This window comes from Sylvia atricapilla, chromosome 4 (assembly GCF_009819655.1).
Source record: "Sylvia atricapilla isolate bSylAtr1 chromosome 4, bSylAtr1.pri, whole genome shotgun sequence".
NCBI lineage: Eukaryota > Metazoa > Chordata > Aves > Passeriformes > Sylviidae > Sylvia > Sylvia atricapilla.
The window spans coordinates 70,764,236-70,782,900 of NC_089143.1; the positions used below are offsets into that span (position 1 = coordinate 70,764,236).

At 40.3% G+C, this 18,665-nt stretch overlaps 1 protein-coding gene across 24 annotated transcripts in view; it reads left to right on the forward strand.

Annotated features, from left to right (window-relative positions):
- Positions 1 to 18,665, forward strand: part of ANK2 (ankyrin 2) — a 185,859-nt gene that overhangs the window by 55,694 nt on the left and 111,500 nt on the right. For all 24 annotated transcript variants that reach the window (XM_066318357.1, XM_066318359.1, XM_066318380.1 and 21 more), the window contains exons 2-3: positions 11,376 to 11,477; positions 18,429 to 18,527. In XM_066318357.1, coding sequence (XP_066174454.1) covers positions 11,376 to 11,477; positions 18,429 to 18,527 — 201 coding nt within the window. The remainder of the gene's footprint in view (positions 1 to 11,375; positions 11,478 to 18,428; positions 18,528 to 18,665) is intronic.

Consider the following 18,665-nt stretch of genomic DNA (forward strand, 5'->3'; position numbering starts at 1 on the left):
CCCTGTGGGAGACACAAGCCCTGCAATGAATGGAGGTTATTTATCCAGTTATCCTGGTTGGCACGACTGCGAGGAATGACCCTGTATTGATCATTCTCCAAGTTTGAACTCAGTAGTTCACTTTTGAGCTGCTGCCTGCCAAGTACGCAGTATTGTTTTCTGCGTGCAGCTGAGACAGAGCTCCACACAGGTCCTAATGCAGATGGAGGGTTACAAGTGAGTGAGACCAGGCACACGCAAAGGGGGTCAGCTTATGGCAGTAATGTCAGCATTTGTGCAGCAAACCAGAAGAAAATCATTGAGATGTGAATACACGTATAGTGTCCATGGCAAATTAAGTGTCTCTTCTTTCTTTTTTCCCTTTATGTCTCATTCTGTTTGAGAAATTCATTGAGTGGTTATTTAATTCAAAATTGGCAGTAGAAGTATATTGTGTCAAACCTTCTGGCAGAACAGAAAGATCAGTAAACCTTCAGCGTCGGTATATCCAAATCTTATGTTCTCTACAATTGATGTATATTAGAATTGGTCTCAGTCTGACCTGATGCTTTGCACATGCCTCAATTACTGCAGTGCAGGTAGAAGGATAGGTGAGGTGAGTTCCAGTGTTCCTAGGGAAAGAGGAGACCCAAGGCACTCCCAGCAGCAGCTCACAAGGGGTTCTGTATTGTCCTAGAAAACACTTGATGCTGTCTTGTGTTTCTGGTAGCACATTTTTTGGCTGGATTTTTTCCCGACCAGTTTTATGTTTTATTTCACTGACAACACAGCTGGATCCATTCTTCACAGTGTCACAAAATGGTTTGGGTTGGAAGGGACCTTAAAGATCATCTAGTTCCAAACCCTCTGAAATAAAACTTCCTTTAAGCTAAAACATGAAAGTAACCTACTTCTTTGATCATGCAGAAGGGTTTTGTTTGGGTTTTTTTCTCCTACCAAGCACTTTTTGGTTGAATTAACAAATAATCTCCAGTGTTTGTGATGGGAAGCACACAGTCAGGGGGAGGGACAGTGAGATTCCTTGGGCTGTGGAGGAGGATGGGCCTGCTTCCTTTGCAGAGAGTGGTTTCACCGGGCATTAGAGGATCTCTCTGAAGCTGTTAGCAAAGGTATGGAAGCCCCTGTGACACAAATAAACAAATTGAAACAGCTCTCTTGGCACGTCCAGTCTCTGAGCTGCCCTTCGGCACTAGGTCAGCCCTCAGAGGAGCCAGCATGTGATCTTGGAGGCTTCTTTTCCTTTTTATTTTTCTGGATACTTTTCATTCAGCCTACGCAGCTTTTCATAGCAGGCAGAGATCAGGCACTTTGATAATGTCTTTGATGTGTTCAATCATAAGATCTTGGCTTTATGTGACCCTGGTAGGAACTGGCCAAGTTTCTTTAGAATGTCTGTCTTGATTCAGGTTTACAATGCTTGAGAGATTACAAAGGAAAAGTCCTCTATTTCCCTAAGAAGGTTTTCAGTCTCTCATTATCCGTATGATTCCATACAAAAGTCAAAAAAAAAAAAAAAAAAAAAAAAAAAGAAAAAGAGATGTCTCTAAGTAAGAAATGTCAGTAAAGCTTTGTTCTGCAGAGAGAAATTGTATATCTATTTTTCCCCCAAACAGAAGTATATTATCCAGCACAGTACCCTGTTAGCTGTTTTAGATGTCCTCTGCCTTTATGTAACTGTCACCATGCTCCCTGTCTTGGCTCATTAAAAAAGAGTTGCCACATCAAGCTGAATATGATGACTCCAGGAGCCTTGTAGCAGATATGAGGTTCAGAACAATTCAGCTGATATTCAGCCAACTCAGATGGCAAAATTGCTTTGCTAATCTAATCTTCTCTAAACTATGAATCAAATGCAGTCTGCTGCTTCAGGACCAGGTATTTCAGACTGCCGAGGACAGACTGCTCTCTGAGTTTCAGCACAGGATTTTCCCAGACTCCTACTGCAGCAGTTCATAGCTTTTCCTCCCTGCTCAAGGCAGTGGATTTGGCAAGGTGGATTTTACCTCATTGTTGCTTTTCTGCAGGTGAAGTTAGGTGAAACCGGTTTGTTCCTCTCTCCGCTGGCCAGAGCTGAATTGTTCAAGGTCTAGGCCCAGGATTACAAGGCTCTTCCTTTACTACTTGAATGTTCCTGTTACCTCTCTGTACAAGTAAGATCTCTGCGATGAGTCTTGCTGAATTAGAAACTGTGGTAACATCATTTGTTTACGTGTATTTTAGCCCATCTCACAGCAACATAAAATCATTTTTTCTGTTTTATGGAACCAGTACCTTTGAATTAATGGGCGATCGGTTAATGGTGTTTGAGTGGGTAAAGCAGTTTGACTCTTTAGCATGGATGGTATTAACACATTTCTTTTATTAGAAAATGTCACTTTGGCCATAGGCAATGAAAAATTGAGAGTGATAGAATTATCTGTCAACAGTCTGTTATAAACTTCACTTACAGCCTGGATTTTTTGTTAAGCCTGGTTATTATCCTGCTAGATAACATTTGGAATGGCATCCTAATCCTTTCTAGAGGTGTTCTAGCACTATTACCTCTATTTGGGAACATCTTCAGTAATGGAAACCTGCCATGGAAACTGCTTAGATGCCTGCCAAGTTCTACAGTTGTTACCAACACCTCGACATCTCAGTATATGGTATCCAGAGGATCCTAAATATTTTTCCTTCCTTTAATATTATTCAGTTCCCCTAGAGGAATTCTTGGTTCCGTATCAGGATTTAAGAGACGTCAGTAAATGTGTGTGTCAGCTAGGAGAACCAAGACTAATCCTGTGGCTCCTCTGAATGTATCCCAAATCCTTACAGTTTCAGGAAATGACTAAATGATTCTTTGTCTCAAATTCCAGCACAAGAAATGTTCCTATTAAACAACAGGATTATACATTTCTACTTTGTAGGATTATTATACATTTCTAATTTTTAGGATTATTCAAATTATGAAATCTTTCATTCCAGGAACTTTGGGGTTTGGTTTGTTGTTTTTCAGGGTGATTTGGGGTTTTTCCCTCTTTATTATTTTTTAAATACAAAGATCATGTTTCCCAGGTACATTTGAGATTCTGTTTTTTAGACTTGTGCCAATAGTAATTCAGACACCCACACATTATTTCCAGGCTGGGATTTATACCAAAAAGTTTGTTTTGGAGAAGATGAATAGCTCAGGGGGAAGGAAGGACAGGGATTATACATGCCTGAAGTTCAGCTGGTACCTATGTACTGCCCCATATTAGAACCCTGATAACTGATGTTGGTTTATATTGTAAAATCAGTGTGGATTAAAATAACTTCTGTCCTTTCAAGTACTGCCTTTGGAAGGGACATGCAGCTGGGGAAAAGGCTTTTATTCCATTCTTTTCCATAGAAAGCTATGCAGTTTTGCCTCAGTTCTCACAAATCCTTCATTGACACAGTACAATCAGCAGCCAGGCCAGTATGGCAAGTTAATGAACGGAGTGGGAGGACTCCTACAGATGTCTGAGGCAGCTAAAGATCATAAAAGGTTTATAGAAGGCATTTGCTTCTTGGCTAAGGAAGGGGTGATTTTACATTAGTTTTCTCTTCCTTTTCCACTGCTACTCTATTTGCCAATATTGGCCCAAGTTCAGGAACAAAGTTAAGTGTGTGTTTAAACCCCCCCATTTAGCAAATAACCTAAATCTGTTTAGTTTGAGATCAGTTAGACTTAGAGATGTGAAAAAAATTAAGCATAGTTTAAAGTGGTTTGCCAAAATATCCTTCTATTCTTCTCCTGGTTAAAAACAAAGCCAAACTAATCAGGCATTTGTGCATTCCAGCAGAGAGAAAAGAGTGGCTGCATGGTATCTTGCAAGTTCTGGAATTTCACAGAGTCAAAGATGTCAAAATATAACAACCAGCCTAAAATTGAAGTAATTCCCTATGAATAATTGAGAATTTTCCTATCAATAACAAGAGATGGAATAGCTGAAGCATGACTTTTCCACTAAAAATAATTAGAAGTGTCCATCAGCACTACTGATAGTTCAGTTGTGTGTGTTTGAAGCGATTTTGGAGCAGGAAGTGGTGTTCAGATAAGGCTGTTACCTGGCCAGTTTGTTCCTCCTTATGTTCCTCAAAAATGTGTTTGTTGAGATAATGTAGCAGCAATAAAAAACTTGGTAAATTTTAAATGCAGCTTTCTGAGAAGAGTCTTATAAAAAGATATGAAACTGCTACAGAACTGTTTTATGCAAATATTGAAATCACTGGAAGTTAATGAAAATATGTTGGACTTGTAATAAATTTTTTATTTGTAGTGTGTATAAATCATAAACCACTTAACCTAGTTTATTTTCTGAGCTGCTTTTTCTGCCATAGTTCTTTCCATCTCCAGTCATACCAATGAAATTAACTTCTTGAGGATGCTCTAAATCTTGAATCTTGCAGCATGCTGTATCTCCTTTGGGTTGCAGCCTCCTTGTCCGACACAGGAAGGCTTTTACCAATATATATAATAAATGCAAACATTATCCTTCCCACCTGCTCTGACAATGCATGGCTTGGGCTCCTACACATCCCTTAGCAGAGCTAATGAGAGAATTTTCGTTCTGAGGAATGCAGCATATCCTGAAAGGAATCTGGTCAATGCTATCCCAGGTTTCTGGGTCAGGGAATAATTTTCTGTGTTTGAAAAGGTTTGGTTTGAAATCAAGGATTGTTTGAATCCTGGGTTGTATGCAGTGTGTAGCACAAAAGCTTTCACTCTTCTTGTGCCTATTTCACCATCTTGTTATTACAAAATATTTTTTTGCTGAAAATATTAACAGTCTTCATGGCAAAGTGTGAGGCTATGTCCACAATGTTTACAACAATGTGATGAGGGCAACTCCAGCCACAGCTCCAGCTCGGTGCCAGCTTTTCCATATCCTTCATGATGTTCTATGATTAATTGGCCTAAGTACTCAAAGCACCTTAAATTATTCAGGTTCATAATATGTGCTTTAAAGAGTATTTTTATTTTTCTGATTTATAATCATCAATATCAACCTAAGGAGACAGACCTCTGACATTTAAAAATAATTAATTACTAGATGCTATTAGCTCCATCTTGGCAGAGAGTATTTAACTTGTTAGTGATGTCTTACCCCTGAAAGCTTATCTTCTCCTTCATATCTCACAAACCCTGGGATTCTTCTTGTCTTAACAAATACTAATTTATTGTAAGGTCAGCTGTGTCTTTTTCCTGTATAAGAGCTTGCTCTAGATTATGAGAATACGATGTTTGTTTAGTGAAAGCTGCTTTTTTATAATCGTGGGCTTTTCAGTTCAACTATTCATGAACAAATTCCATACAACCAAAGGTACGCAGCAGGATGAATCTAATCTGAAATGCCTGTACATGGTTGAATGGGAAAAGCTGAGTGAGAAAACCTCTTGTTTTGATATTGAAATAAGTAAATTTGGCCAATTGTTCATGTAGGAATTTAGATACTGACATTTCTTTAGGATCCATGATTTAATCTGTCTTCCTTCATCACTCCCAGTAAATGAATGAGAGGAAAACATACAATTTTTGGGCAAAGGAAGTGGCTCTGAAAGAAAAGCACTGTAGTATTTGTTTTCTTTCAGAAGATGAATGTTATTTCATTAAGGGCTGGGAAAATGTGTCCATTATAGCTGTTATTATCTCATTTAAGTCATTTATCAGTGTTAGATTACCAAGCCTGTCCTACCACAAGTGGAATATATAGCTTTCATTATGGCATGTATATCAGAACTACAGCCTCACACTCTCTTCTGGGGGTTTAATTAAAAGCAAAAAAGATAAAACACCTTTGCCTCTTTGCAGTCACTGCTCCATCTTCTGGAGTGATCCCTTTGGAGATCAGCAGCATTTTCAGCTCAATAAAAAAAAACTTCAGCGTGCAGTAGATAAAATGTGAGCCACTGATAAACTCGCTGGCAAGTTTTACAGGAAGTATTCCATGAGGAAAAGCATTGTATTTGAATTCCCATCTTTTACATCTGAACGCTGGTATAGAAAAGGCAAAAATTCGTGTGTGATGAGCGAGTTGGGTAATGGTAACACCTGGTCTGTGCCACTTCTAGAGTTGCACCCAATTAAATGATGGCTGGTCAGAACAGATGGTTCCTGAAATCAGAGAATAACCAAGCCAACTGGGACAAAATCTAGTGATTGTCTCAAGGGTAGGAGCTTAAACTGACACTTTAGAAAGTAGGGAATAAAAATAATAATATTGCATGTTTGCACACCTGTAATTTTTTTCCCTTTGCATCTTTAAATACTGAATAACATCAAGAAACCATGAAATTTTGAGTTTAGAAGGTGCAACTTTCCTTCTGCCATGAGCTGAATTGTCAACTCCAGGCATTCCCTGAATATATTAACATGATGAGCCACCAGTCAATTAGGAGCTTCTTAACGAAGAAGAGTTCACAAGCCATCAACATTTTGCTAATTGTAGAAACAGCTGTTGGACAGTGCCTCACAACTCTGGAGTTTGTAAATGGCATTGACACTGTCACCTACCCCTGCAATATTGACCAATGGTGGCTTAATGCTGGCCTTACCTGCAGTGATAACACAGGTTTCACTTTGAAATCAAAGCGGTTTTTGCCAATAACAATTGGAGCTTTTTAATCTATGTAAGGCAGGTTTTTCTCATGTCTTATTGGGAACAATATCTTCAGAATTAGAGATCAATAACTTTTTCTCCATAAAATCAAAGCAGCATATCCCCAAGTCCATGCTTGAAAAAGTAAGCCTGAAAGGGTTATTACAGCTCTCATACACATTGTAATACACAAATGAACCAAATAGGTTAAATTAAGAGATAAGCATATTATTTGGATATTAGGCTTTAGTTTTGAATTCATTTTTTATAAGCATTCCATTAACAAATTGTGTTTAGTAGATGAGAAATGTTCAGGGGCCCGTAGTGCTGGACTGTGTTCTCTCACGGAGATATTTCTGATTTTGGACAGACTGGGGTTGTTCAACTTACTTAGAAGGGGAAAAACCCAAATCCAACCTACAGGAATAGTTTTCCTACAGACACAATTAAAAACAAATATTTGAATGGTTTGGATAATGTTATGATGAAAGCTGTCCTTTGAAAACTGAAATCTTCTATTCCCCCAGTCTTTCCTTCTTATGTATGAAGCTATTTTCACTAGCAAATTTGAATATTTGGAGAAATTTTTATGGGTTTGGCACAGCATATGATTTCAAGATTTATTTTTGCACTTCTCTCTAAAATGTCTTCAAGAAACAGGCGTGTGCTGTGTGCAATAAGTGATGTGGTACATCATGGAATAGGAAGGGCAGCTAGAGTGGGGACAGAGGAACCAGAAGGGAAGGTCAGACTATTTGATTAAAATACTAATTTTCATATATTAAATATATTTATATATTTCCATATATTTATTTACTGAGACTCCCTGAAATATGTCTTTCAAATTCAGGTTAAATTGCACCAATGTAATTAGTAAGAAAGAGGGAGACTCTACAGTCATATATTTGTATAATCACGTGATAATTTCTTGTATTTCCTTATGCAATATCTGACAGCTAGATAGTTACCAAGTAATGTTTGGATTCGTTGCTGTAAGTGTACTTAAGCTAATATTGATGTTTTTCACATTGTAGTTTATTTGTTCCTCGTGGTCTGAAAATTCTCTTTTGTAGCTGGAATTACCTATCCTCAGTCAAAAATTCATAAGAAAAGTTAGAAGACGAGATCTTTACAAGGTCAAATAACACCAAATACTCCACAAAAGTCACAGGTTTAGGAATGAACCTTCAATGTCATCCAGTTCCATTCCCTGCCGCAGGCAGGGACCCCTTCAACAGAACAGGGTGCTCCAAGCCCTGTCCAACCTGGCTTTGCACGTTTCTAGGGATGGGGCAGCCACAGCTGCTCTGGGCATTCTGTGCCAGGGCCTCCCCATCCTCACAGGAAGAAATTTCCTCTGTTACCTTTGTATCTATATCATGTGCTAGAGTTGCATTGCAAACAATTTTTTTTTCAAAAAGTAGTTAGTGGGGACCTGTAGTGTTCTTTCACCATATATGTATTGAAAGCAGTGCATTAGAAAAGGCTGGTTAAATCCACAGATGGTGAATTCATCCCATGCTGTAAAATACAGCTCAGGGTTTTCTAATTCCTCATACCACATTCTTGTGTCGTGTTTATAATGTATTGATTTGATGGCCTGATTAGTACCTGCATGTACACAACATGAGCCTTAATTCTGCCTGACTGAGCTGAGGGTGGTGGGCAGAGCTGCCAGCTGGGACTTTGCACATTGATGGGTCAGCTTTGGGGCTTCCCAAGTCACAGGGCTCTCATGTTCTTGTGCTCACATAGTGAACTCTTCTCCTGTGAACCTTCCCTTTCCTCACTGGTAGAGCATTTGCTTTCAAGCATGATCTGCTTACATTGTGTAAAACTCCTAAGAAAAACCCTCAGGGGTGTGTGCTTAGGAAGAGGAGATGTGATAAATACCATATGGTGCACGGGACTCTGGGTCTGTGTTTTTGTCTTCTTCCTTGTGAAGGAGGTGCCCTCCAATGACAGTTTGTTGGCAGTTTTTCTTCAGCAGTCACAAAACTAGAAATACCGATATGGTGGTTTCTCTCACTGGGAAACATGAGGGGCTGTGAGGAGCTCTGAAGGCTGTGGGCTGGGGCTGTACAACAAAATAATTCAAGAGATTACAGAATCCTTTGGAAAAGCCAATAGATCCAAATTCATTGTCTTCTGACACGGTAAGACTACAGGAAAGTGCTGTTGTTTACTGAGGGGATTTTGTCAAAAGGCATTTGAATTTGAAGTGCGCTAAAGTAAATAAATGCCTGAGACAGTAGTGCTGACAAAAATGCTTTTAAAAAACATTTAAAGAATGGGGCAAAGGACAAACTAGTAACAACCTACTGAAAAATTAGATTTGGCCAACTGGGAAAGAAAACAGATCTGAGTACTCCCAACTTCTAAATCTTCTAAGCCTTGTAACATGGTGCTGAATCTTTTAAATATTTTGTGGAACCAGTCTCTGGTATTTGTATGGGAATTTATATATGAAGCATATGGATTGCTGAATTACTCTTTATGTAGACAAGAAGTTAATATTCTGCATTATGATCAATATTCTGGTATATGGAAAGGGTTTTGAAGTGATGTGACGTACACTGCAGTAATTTGATTATGAGGTAATAAAATTATGAATCAAGGAAATGAGAATCTACTTGGAAAGCACTGTTTGTGTCTTCTTTAGCCAGAAACAAATGGCCTATAGTTGTGTGGGCTTAGCTACAATCTGAGCTTCCAGCAATGATGGAGATGTCAGCAGTTTTAGCTTTTTATGTTATTCAGTGTGAAAGAAAAACAAGCAAGGATTGATTCATCCCTAAGAACCCAAAGCTGTATGTGGTAAATTGTTGCATCATTCTTTCTCAACCTTTTAAAAGTATAAAGTTGATTATTGTAGTTTTGTGATGGTAAATTATTGTTGTAGTAGGAAAGCATGAAATAAAATGGGGGGAAAGAAGGTTAAAAAGTTTGTGTTATTGAAGGCAAAGATGCTTTTCCCCGCCAGAGTGTCCAGGTTTACCCCTCATGCACGCAGGTATTTGTTCTTGGTTAATGTTTTTACCAAGACACTTGATTTTTTCAAGGATATTTAAACTTTAAAACATATTTTGGTGTCTTTATGAGCATGTCCTCATCCCAGGAAAGGGTGTCAACAGCTATCCTTTTGTCCTCAAAGGGGAATTTCAGATTCCTGTCAAAACCTGCACTGGCATCAAACCTCAGCCAGGTGCTCCCCTGACTGAGGCCTGCCGCTATCCAAAAGTTCTGCCACTGTAAATTCTTGCCTAACCTTCCCTTTCCCCCTGCCGCATGTTTAGGAAGAGGGTCTGTTTTCCTAACAGCAAAAGGTACGGGAAATGCGCTGAAGTTTTCCGAAAGGAATTTAAAATAGAATATTTTTGTCTTGGCATGTAGCACAGTTGCAAGGATGACATCCATCTGTCGCAGATTAAAATAGGCTGGGATCGGGGACTGCGGAGTGAGCTAGCGCAGTGTGATGAGCAGGGTGACCGAAAGAAGCGCACTGGAGTGGATTGGGCAGCTGCAATCAGTGGCTGGGAGTTGGGAGGCTTTTAGGTGATTCTGGCGCTGTGAAGGAGCGGTGTTTGTGATGGAGGATTAGCTGAGAGCACTCAGCCAGAGCCGTGGAGCTCGAGTCGGTGTCCTGCTTTGGAATAAATTAGGGGAGAACCTCTAAAAGGAGTCCCCTAAACCAAACCTCCACCACCCCTTCCCCCCAGCCCTGGGTTCAGGAAGGAAAATGCCTTGGAGGAAAAGTGGAAAAAAACGGTTTATTGACAATGAAAAAGAACACTCCCCAACACCAAAGTAAGAGAAACAAGTTACTGTTGGGGAGGGTACGCAGCTTCTTTCCAGGCCCGGAGATTCTCCGACTTCTCAGGTCAGGTCCGGAGCCGGTCCAAAATCTTCAGGTGGGATGGGGGGGAAAGAAAAGGAAGGAAAGGAAAAAACCAAACAGAAGCACCTTCTGCCCTCAGGTGTCCTGGCCGATTTGCCGGGGTGGGGGAACACCCAAATCTAGGCTGATTTCAAGCAGCATGTGCAGTTCTGTGTCACAGGCAAAGGCAAGAGGGCTGAGGTGTTCCACGCTCCGTTGCTTAACGGCACATCCCAGAGCCTGGCTGAAAAATGAACACGTATTTTTATAGGGTTTTTAAACCTCTTTTTAACGTACGAGTGCAGGCAGTTTAGGGATGGGAATGTTTACCACATGATCCCGGATTTAGATGCTCAGCCTTGAGTACTTCATCCGCTTTGTTCTAAGGTTAGCTACATGTGCAGCGCTGCCCACTTGGAGAGTATATATCTAAAAATGATAGATCTAAGTCTGTAAATAACATCTATGCAAATCTATAAACAACATACATAAATACATGAATAATACATAAAATTATAAATATAAGGAGATCTTAGATTTATATATAATTCCCCGGAAAACTATAGTTAGCAAGTTGATGCATTTGTTTTTCTTTTGTTGACAATATCAGTTACTATGATTTATGATATGTTTTTGGTTTTTTTTTTAGTTCTTGCTGAATTTTGAATGTCAGCTATTATTGCTCTATTTCGCTCACTCTGACATGTCTGCAGTTCTTTTGTGCCATTATTGCCTAATTTAAATATGCTAATCAATGCAGTTATAATTCAAACTCAGTTGTTTCATGGTTTCATTCTCCTGCAGCACAAAATGTGGAAACCTTTCACCACTGATTAAGTTTCACTCTGGTTTAAGCAGGGGCTAATTGGAGAATTTTTTTTCTTCTCTTTTTGCAGTCTGACAGCAATGCAAGCTTTCTCCGAGCTGCCAGAGCTGGCAATTTGGACAAAGTCGTGGAATACCTGAAAAGTGGAATAGACATTAACACCTGTAATCAGGTAAGATACTTGATGGACACAAGTTTGCAAGAGTGAATTGCAAGAAACCTGGGCGCTGTAGAAACATGATTTATGACTTTATCCTGCTTAATGTGGCGTGTTCAGCCCATGGATTTTCCTTAGCTGTCCCTCGTGAAGCATCTGATCCCCTGAGAGCTCAGGTGTGGGAGTCTGGGAGTTCCCTTGTTATTTTTGTGAGCTCTCAGGGGGTGGGTAAGCACTTGAGTGGGTGTAGTTGTAATTGCACAAATAACTTGTGTCTAAGCAGATTAAAATCTTGGCACTCACCTGCACTGGCAATGAATGCAGGTCTGGTTACCCTCAGATGGCTAAAGAGGTAGCCATGGGCTTTCACCTGGTTTCACAAAACTAAATGTGTTTTTATCCCTGGTCAACAATATCTACAGCATAACATAAAAGATACTTAAATGTTGCATTTAACATGCTGTCTCTCCTTTCAGGACAGTTATTACTGCTGTAAAAATAGACTGTTAAAGTTTCACCATTGATGTGACTGTAATGTGATACAGTGTTTTGGCTTGGCTCCTTTGTAGGTCTGTCATGTAGGTCCAAATTACTTTGGCTTCATAGCTTAGGGACCTACATTTGCATGGTTTATTTAAGTGACTAGAACCATCAAGTTTAATAAGACTCTAATTGTGACTTAAAATAGATATGCAAATAAGTGTCTGCATCAGTTCTGGGAAGTGTCTTGGCTTTCTAGTGAAATCACTGCAGTTTCTTTGATGGGGAATTTGACAGCTCAGGGTTCATGGTGCCTGGCTTTCCCCTAACTCTTAGCTAGATTTGATCAGAGTGACCACCACCTGGACAATGGCTATGCCATTTGGAAGCAAACCCCCAGAAATGTGAATGCTATTTTTACTGAGGGAAAAAAAAAAAAAAAAAGAAAAGAAAAAAAGAAAAAAAAAAGAAAAAAAATTAAATGGGACAATAAGGAATGAAATCACCATAAATATTTGGCACCATCATCTTCCCTGCTGAATGAAAGCTGCAGATAATTAAAGCAGGCATGTGTCTGGGAGCTGGGGCACAGGAGCGGGAGCAGATCTGTTTGCTGTGCCAAGGAATTTAGTGATGAGGAGGATAAGAGCTGGGGCTTTTCATGTTCTGCTTATTGTAAACATACAGAAATGTTTGTATCTTGCTGTCTAGGAGAAGGTTTCCTTTAAAAGACCTACTGCCAAGGAAAAACTTCTCAAGTTATATGGGACATGACCTGGCAAACCTAAAGTTGTGCAGATAGGAGCGACTAAAGCTAGACTCAAGTTGTTATGTTCAGATAGATCCAGCAAGTTTTCTATCTTTATTATAAGCACCAATATTAACAAAGAAATTCACCCCCAGGACAAAGCACAGCTGATGTGATAATTACTTCAGAACATTACAAGGTTTTTTCCCTGATGTTTAAATTCTCTTTCTGGTTATGGGAGGAATATGTCAAAGGTTGCTGCAGATTTATCTTGTGTGGAAAGTGCTTCCCACCTGCAGCTGGTGACAAAGCTCCTCTTGCACTGTGTCAGTGGGATCAGAGCTCTCACCATCCACTGAGCACAACCAAGCACTTCAGCTTCCGGCAGACTCTAATTCTGGTGCTGTATAAAATTGCTTACAGAGGTTTTTGGTCACTAAGAGCCTCAGTGCTTCCACTGATCACTGCCATCGTTGGTGTATTGTAATTTTTGTTGGGAGTGGGAGCAGAATCCCTCTGCTAGAGGTCAGGGAATGTTGAGTAAGACATGGTAGCTGCTACTGCAGCCTTCAAGTTATTCCTCAGGGTTTGACAGGGGTGTCCATGTCATTGTGTTCCAGCTGTCTAAGGGGAGAAGCAGACACGGTCTGTGCAAAATGCAGGGGTGTATTTTATTTTTAAGAGTGAGATATCTCAGTGCTCTTTTAAAAAGGAAGCCTTGTATGTGCAGGGTATTTTTGCTCAGTAAAATGCTATTTTTAGATTAGATCTCATCTGAGAAAACCATACATAATGTTAAATATAAGCTTTCCTGAATGGAGAGAACACCAGGAGATTCTTCAGTTTCAATGTTTTTTTTTCTCAGATTCTGAATTTTCAGATTGATATGTCTTTATAGATGATCAAAGTATTTTCCCAACACAGTTGTTGCCAAAATATGACGAAACTTAATGTTTCTGGATATACTGAACACAGAGAGCAGTTAAGGAAACAATTTTATAGTTAATAATTATATATCACTTAAATATGCTTTGTTGAATGCTACCATCATAACAAGTTCACTTATTATGGAATTGCATACTTTATTCTGAATTCAAGTGCTGTCGTCTGTTCTGAAAATTATAAATCGATTCCGTTTATTTCTGGAAAGAGTTAGAAATGTCAGGGGATAAAATTCCCCAGTTTTATCAAGAGTCCCTTAAAAAAATCCAATTCCTGGTACTTTACAGGATGGATAACCAATAGCCATTGGAAACACCTGTTTCCTTTTAAGCTGTTTTTCTATTCCACAAATGAAGTTTTTTAGGATGTGGTTACTATTCCTGGTTAATGTGGCCAGAGAAAACAACTTGCTCCTGCATCATGTTCTAAATGTTGCTTAGCAAAACCAAGGTTACGCTGTGCCTTTGTGCAGCCCAAGGTTCCAGCAGGAGTTAGACCCCCAAAATCTGACTATTCTGAGTTCATCAGCTGAATTTTGAAACTGAATTGGGGATCCAAAGGCCACATAAAGTAACATTTCTCTATCTTGTCTTTGGAGACCTGTCAGTTTTCTGTCAGGGTGCTGTCTTCGAAGGAAAAATGCAGTGGGCTTTGGAAAAGTCTTCTGTGTTCCTCCGTGAAGTCTAATGCCTTGAACAGATCAGGGTTCAAGTATTAGGTAGTTTGGGGGGTTTCCAGCTCCAAGGCTTTTTGAATTTCTGTCAGTTTGGCTTTTTCTCTCGTTTTGTTGGCTTCCTTTTCATTCGGTTGGTTCCTTCGGTGACAGTGAGGCAGTGAGTGCACAGCTGTTAATTGCTCCTTCCCTTCCTCCTCCCTCCAAGTGGAAAGGCTCAGCCTCTCCCAGCAGTGCTAGCTATGGTCTGAAGCAGCACTGGAGCATAATGAGGTCGGCAGCACCACGTTTGATGTCACTCTATAGGTTAATTCAGTTTCTTGACTTCCTAGACTGTAAAGCACCATAAAGGGAGAAGTTTCATAACCTGATAATGTTTTTCTTTTTTTCCCCACTGTCCACTTAATTTCTGTGTGATATTTTTAGGAAAAACTTCCACAAACATTTGGACTTCAAGAAGCCATGCACAGCTCTCTGATGTGCCCTTTCCCAAATCTCTCTTGAAAAGAGGTTGCCACATGCGTGTTTTACTTCCCCAAGACATTTATTCAGAGGACAGTTTGCAGAGTCGTCTATTAAAGACAGAAGAGTATTTGAGTTTAACAAAGCCTCTGGTACTGCTTTCTAGTTTCTGCCTCTGATGGCAAAAGGACTTAGCTCCACCATACAGAGTCAGTCACAAAAGCTTTTTAATTTTCATTGTGTTTTGAAGCTATGCTTTGCTGTTGGACTGTTTTCATAGAACCTTTTCCCCACTGTCTTCAAACACTTTCTTTTCCCCATTTCTATGTTTTAAGTGCTTTATCATCTTCACTAAGTCTCACCAGCAGAAGGTGAGGTGAGCTTTCTAGGACTGCCAAGTTAGTGTCTATGCCTGTCACTTAGAGCTGAGCTTAGAGAGAAGGGTGTAAAAGCACCACAAAGCACTGACCCGGCTGATTTAAAATGTCCTTTGAACTACAGGCTGATCTGATGCTCTGCCAAGACTTTGCTTTTCCATGGTGTCAGTTTGCTTTGGCACAACAGGGTTAGGTGGGAAATGGGAGAAGCTGCTGGATCTGGGTGATGTCCCAGAAGGAGTAAATGGCACAGCAGGATTGATGCTGAACCAGGCAGTGATGAAAGAACTTCCATTGCCTGAGGATTGCTCCGTGAGGCAACTGAATACAAAGGTGGAGAAAGCAGGGAATGTTTTTGGGTGATTTCCAGACAAGAGCAGTGTCAGTACCTGTCTTACGGGGAGTAAGTGGCTGTCTTTGGACTGGCTTAAAATAGGCTGGTGATTTTTTAGGATGTCCAAGAAACCCCTGGACCTTTCCAGTATGGTGAAAATACCTAGGGTGGCACCACAGGAAGTGCTGTGAGCAGTCGTGCATGTTTGTAGCACTCCATGGGATAGAAAGCATTGAGATCTCTGCCTCAGTGGTAGAGGAGAAAGAGAACTGAGGGAATCAGGCACTGCAGGGAAACACTTTGAAAAAAGAACCGGCTTGGAAAGCTTAGTAATACGTTATTTTATGAGAGTTAAAATTACCAGGGAGTCTCCAGAAGAATGGCAGTTACAGCATATGCAGGCTTTGTCCTTATGGGGCACAGTTTTGCTTAGCAGACAACTAATTTCACCCTCCCCAACTTTTTGGTGGGCAGGGGAGAGAAAAAGGGACGTGTCAGAAACCTTTGTTATTCTGAACTACAAAAATCCAGTTGACAGGAACGGAGGAGTTGCATTGATTAAATCTGAGATTCCATCATCAGAAGTAGCAGGGATCAGCCACGTGGGCTGGGAAATAATTGCAGCGTTGGTTCTGATTAGGGAGAAAGAGAACAAAAGTTGCTTTAAGGCTTCAGTTGTGCTGGCCCTCAGCATTTAAAGTGCAGGGCTTGCTACTGCTTACCCCAGCATGGAATTATGGAACTTGAACATCTATAGTCCTATTTATAAGCTAGAATTTCTTCCTGTAAGCTTTTTACTGGACTTCAACAATTAATTTTGCTCATGTTTTAATTAATTAAAAAGTCCTGTGCTGCAAAGAAACTTAATTTATGGAGCTACATCAACTTTCAGGTGCGTAATGTGGCATCAACAAATATGTGACTCAGAGGTAGGAATACAAGTATTTTTAGCAGTTAAGCACTGGGACAAGCCTTGCTCTCTCCGTATTTTGGCACATGATAAACTAAATCAGAGGCTTCACCTCATCCTTTTGCATCCAGAGGTGTTTATGGGCCATGAATTTTGCAGTTTCTCTGCTGTCTGTTTCCGAAGACTGAGGAGGGTTAATAACATGTCGCAGCAATACATCAGCTGTGTACACTGTGAGGAGGACAAGCTGCCCTTCAGTTTCACATGGAAAGTGTTGATGACAGAATCTGTGAGATCAGAGACAAGGACAGGTCTTTGTTCTGAAATGGTGAGGAGAACACCGTGTGTTTCCCCACAAAGTGCTGTTTCAAAGCTCTCAGCCACTGTAGGTAGTAATTATGGTTAGTTGATACTCAGCTGAGGTTAAAACCCAAGAAAGATCAGAGCTGCAAATATGTTCAGCCTGCAAAATATTCCCTGACATGTGCAGTATTCCTCATCACAGTGATTATGGTCAACCTCACCACATATTTTTGGCTGAGGATTTATCCTTGACCAGGGCATGGCACTACTGCTACCCCTGGGCTCTGCAGCTTTGCAGCAGGAGTGTTTCCTCTGGAATAAGGATGTTCTGGTTGCTGAAGCATTCTCCAAACGTGGTTTGAAACCACATTTGCCATTAACATTTCCTAACTACCAGGCTGCAGAAGGGTGTTCCTCTGCTTTTGGCAGCCTGTGACTGTGGCCTTCCTTTAGTTCCTTTGCTTTTCTCATAGCTCCACTTCTGAATTTGACCACAAAATCTGCCTGTGCTGCTTCCATGGATGTGGAATCAAATGGAGTTAGTGCAGAAATGCATTTGGATTGCTTTGTCTGCTAGGCCATTGGACCCACTCCCATCGAATACCTCCTGTGAAGTGCTAAGTGCTTTAAAATCTCGCTGGGAATTACAGGCTCCAACTGCCTTTGTGAATGGACAAATAAAAGCCAGAAAGTTGCCTGTTTATTTCACAATTGAAATGACTCTGAGCCACTCAGAGACAAGCAAAGTGATAAAAATTACACAGTGCTGAACTTGCTGCTGGTTACTCAAACACCTGGGCATTGCTCCTGATGCCTGCAATATGGAAGCCAGGAGAATGCTGGAGGGAATGGCAGTATTTGTCGCTGTCACCTGCCTGATGTAGCATGAAAAATACCTTAGGATTGTGAAAAACAGGTTGGCCATTCAGCTACAATAGACTGCAATTTAATTTTTTTTCCAGGAGTGGATAAGAAGAAGGAGATCAACTTTCCATGGCAGGAATTTATATGAGATGAAGTATCCTGTTCCTGTTTAACATAGAGAGGATTTAAATGCTGACTTTCTTAGGTTACCTTTCCAACAATCCTATTTAATTAATTTTCTTTTCCTTTTTGACTGAGATTGCAAAACCTCAAACTTTAGTGAAGGCATGCTTATCAGACCCCAGCAGAAGTGCCAGATCAAGGATCAGTTTCCGAGTCAAGAGTGATCAAGAGCCATTTTGGCCTATTTGTGCTTTTGGGTTTCTATTTGATACCAGTTATCCCAGAGGAGAGACCAGAGTTGAGGGTGGCTATGTCAGCATGGAATAACCCTGATTGAGTAGACACATCCTGTGTAAATTTGTGTGAGTCCTGTGATTTCTCAGCATTGATAGAACCTCAGCAGGGCTGCATAAGGTTACACTCAAGAAATACACTCAAGTTTTGAAATATTGGGCTCCATGGAGATGCTCAAGGTAGTACTCTGTGGAAAGTTATTAGAAAATAAGGAATCTGTTCTGGATACTCACAAAATACAGTTTGTTCTGATTAATTTGTTGCTATGAGAAAAATGTTATTGGAGAACTTTGTCCCGCAGAGCCTCAGCTTAAACAGCCATGTCCAAAGTATCTGACTTATGCAGACAGTCAGCTAAGAGATGTAATAGTATTCCAGCTCCTAATCTCCTTATCCCAGGGCGAGGTAGGAATGTGTATCTGATATTTGTAATGGATCTGGCCCTTGTGCTTACAGAATGGGCTCAATGCTCTGCACCTGGCAGCCAAGGAAGGCCACGTGGGACTGGTACAGGAATTGCTGGAAAGAGGCTCGGCTGTGGATTCTGCCACTAAGGTAATTAATGCACGTCTCTAAGCTTATTCAATACATTTGAGAAATACAGACAAAACCCCCAAAAGTACAAAGAGAATAATATGAATGCCACACTGATATTTAAAGTGTTATTTTTGTTATGGCCTGGGAGTTGTCTTT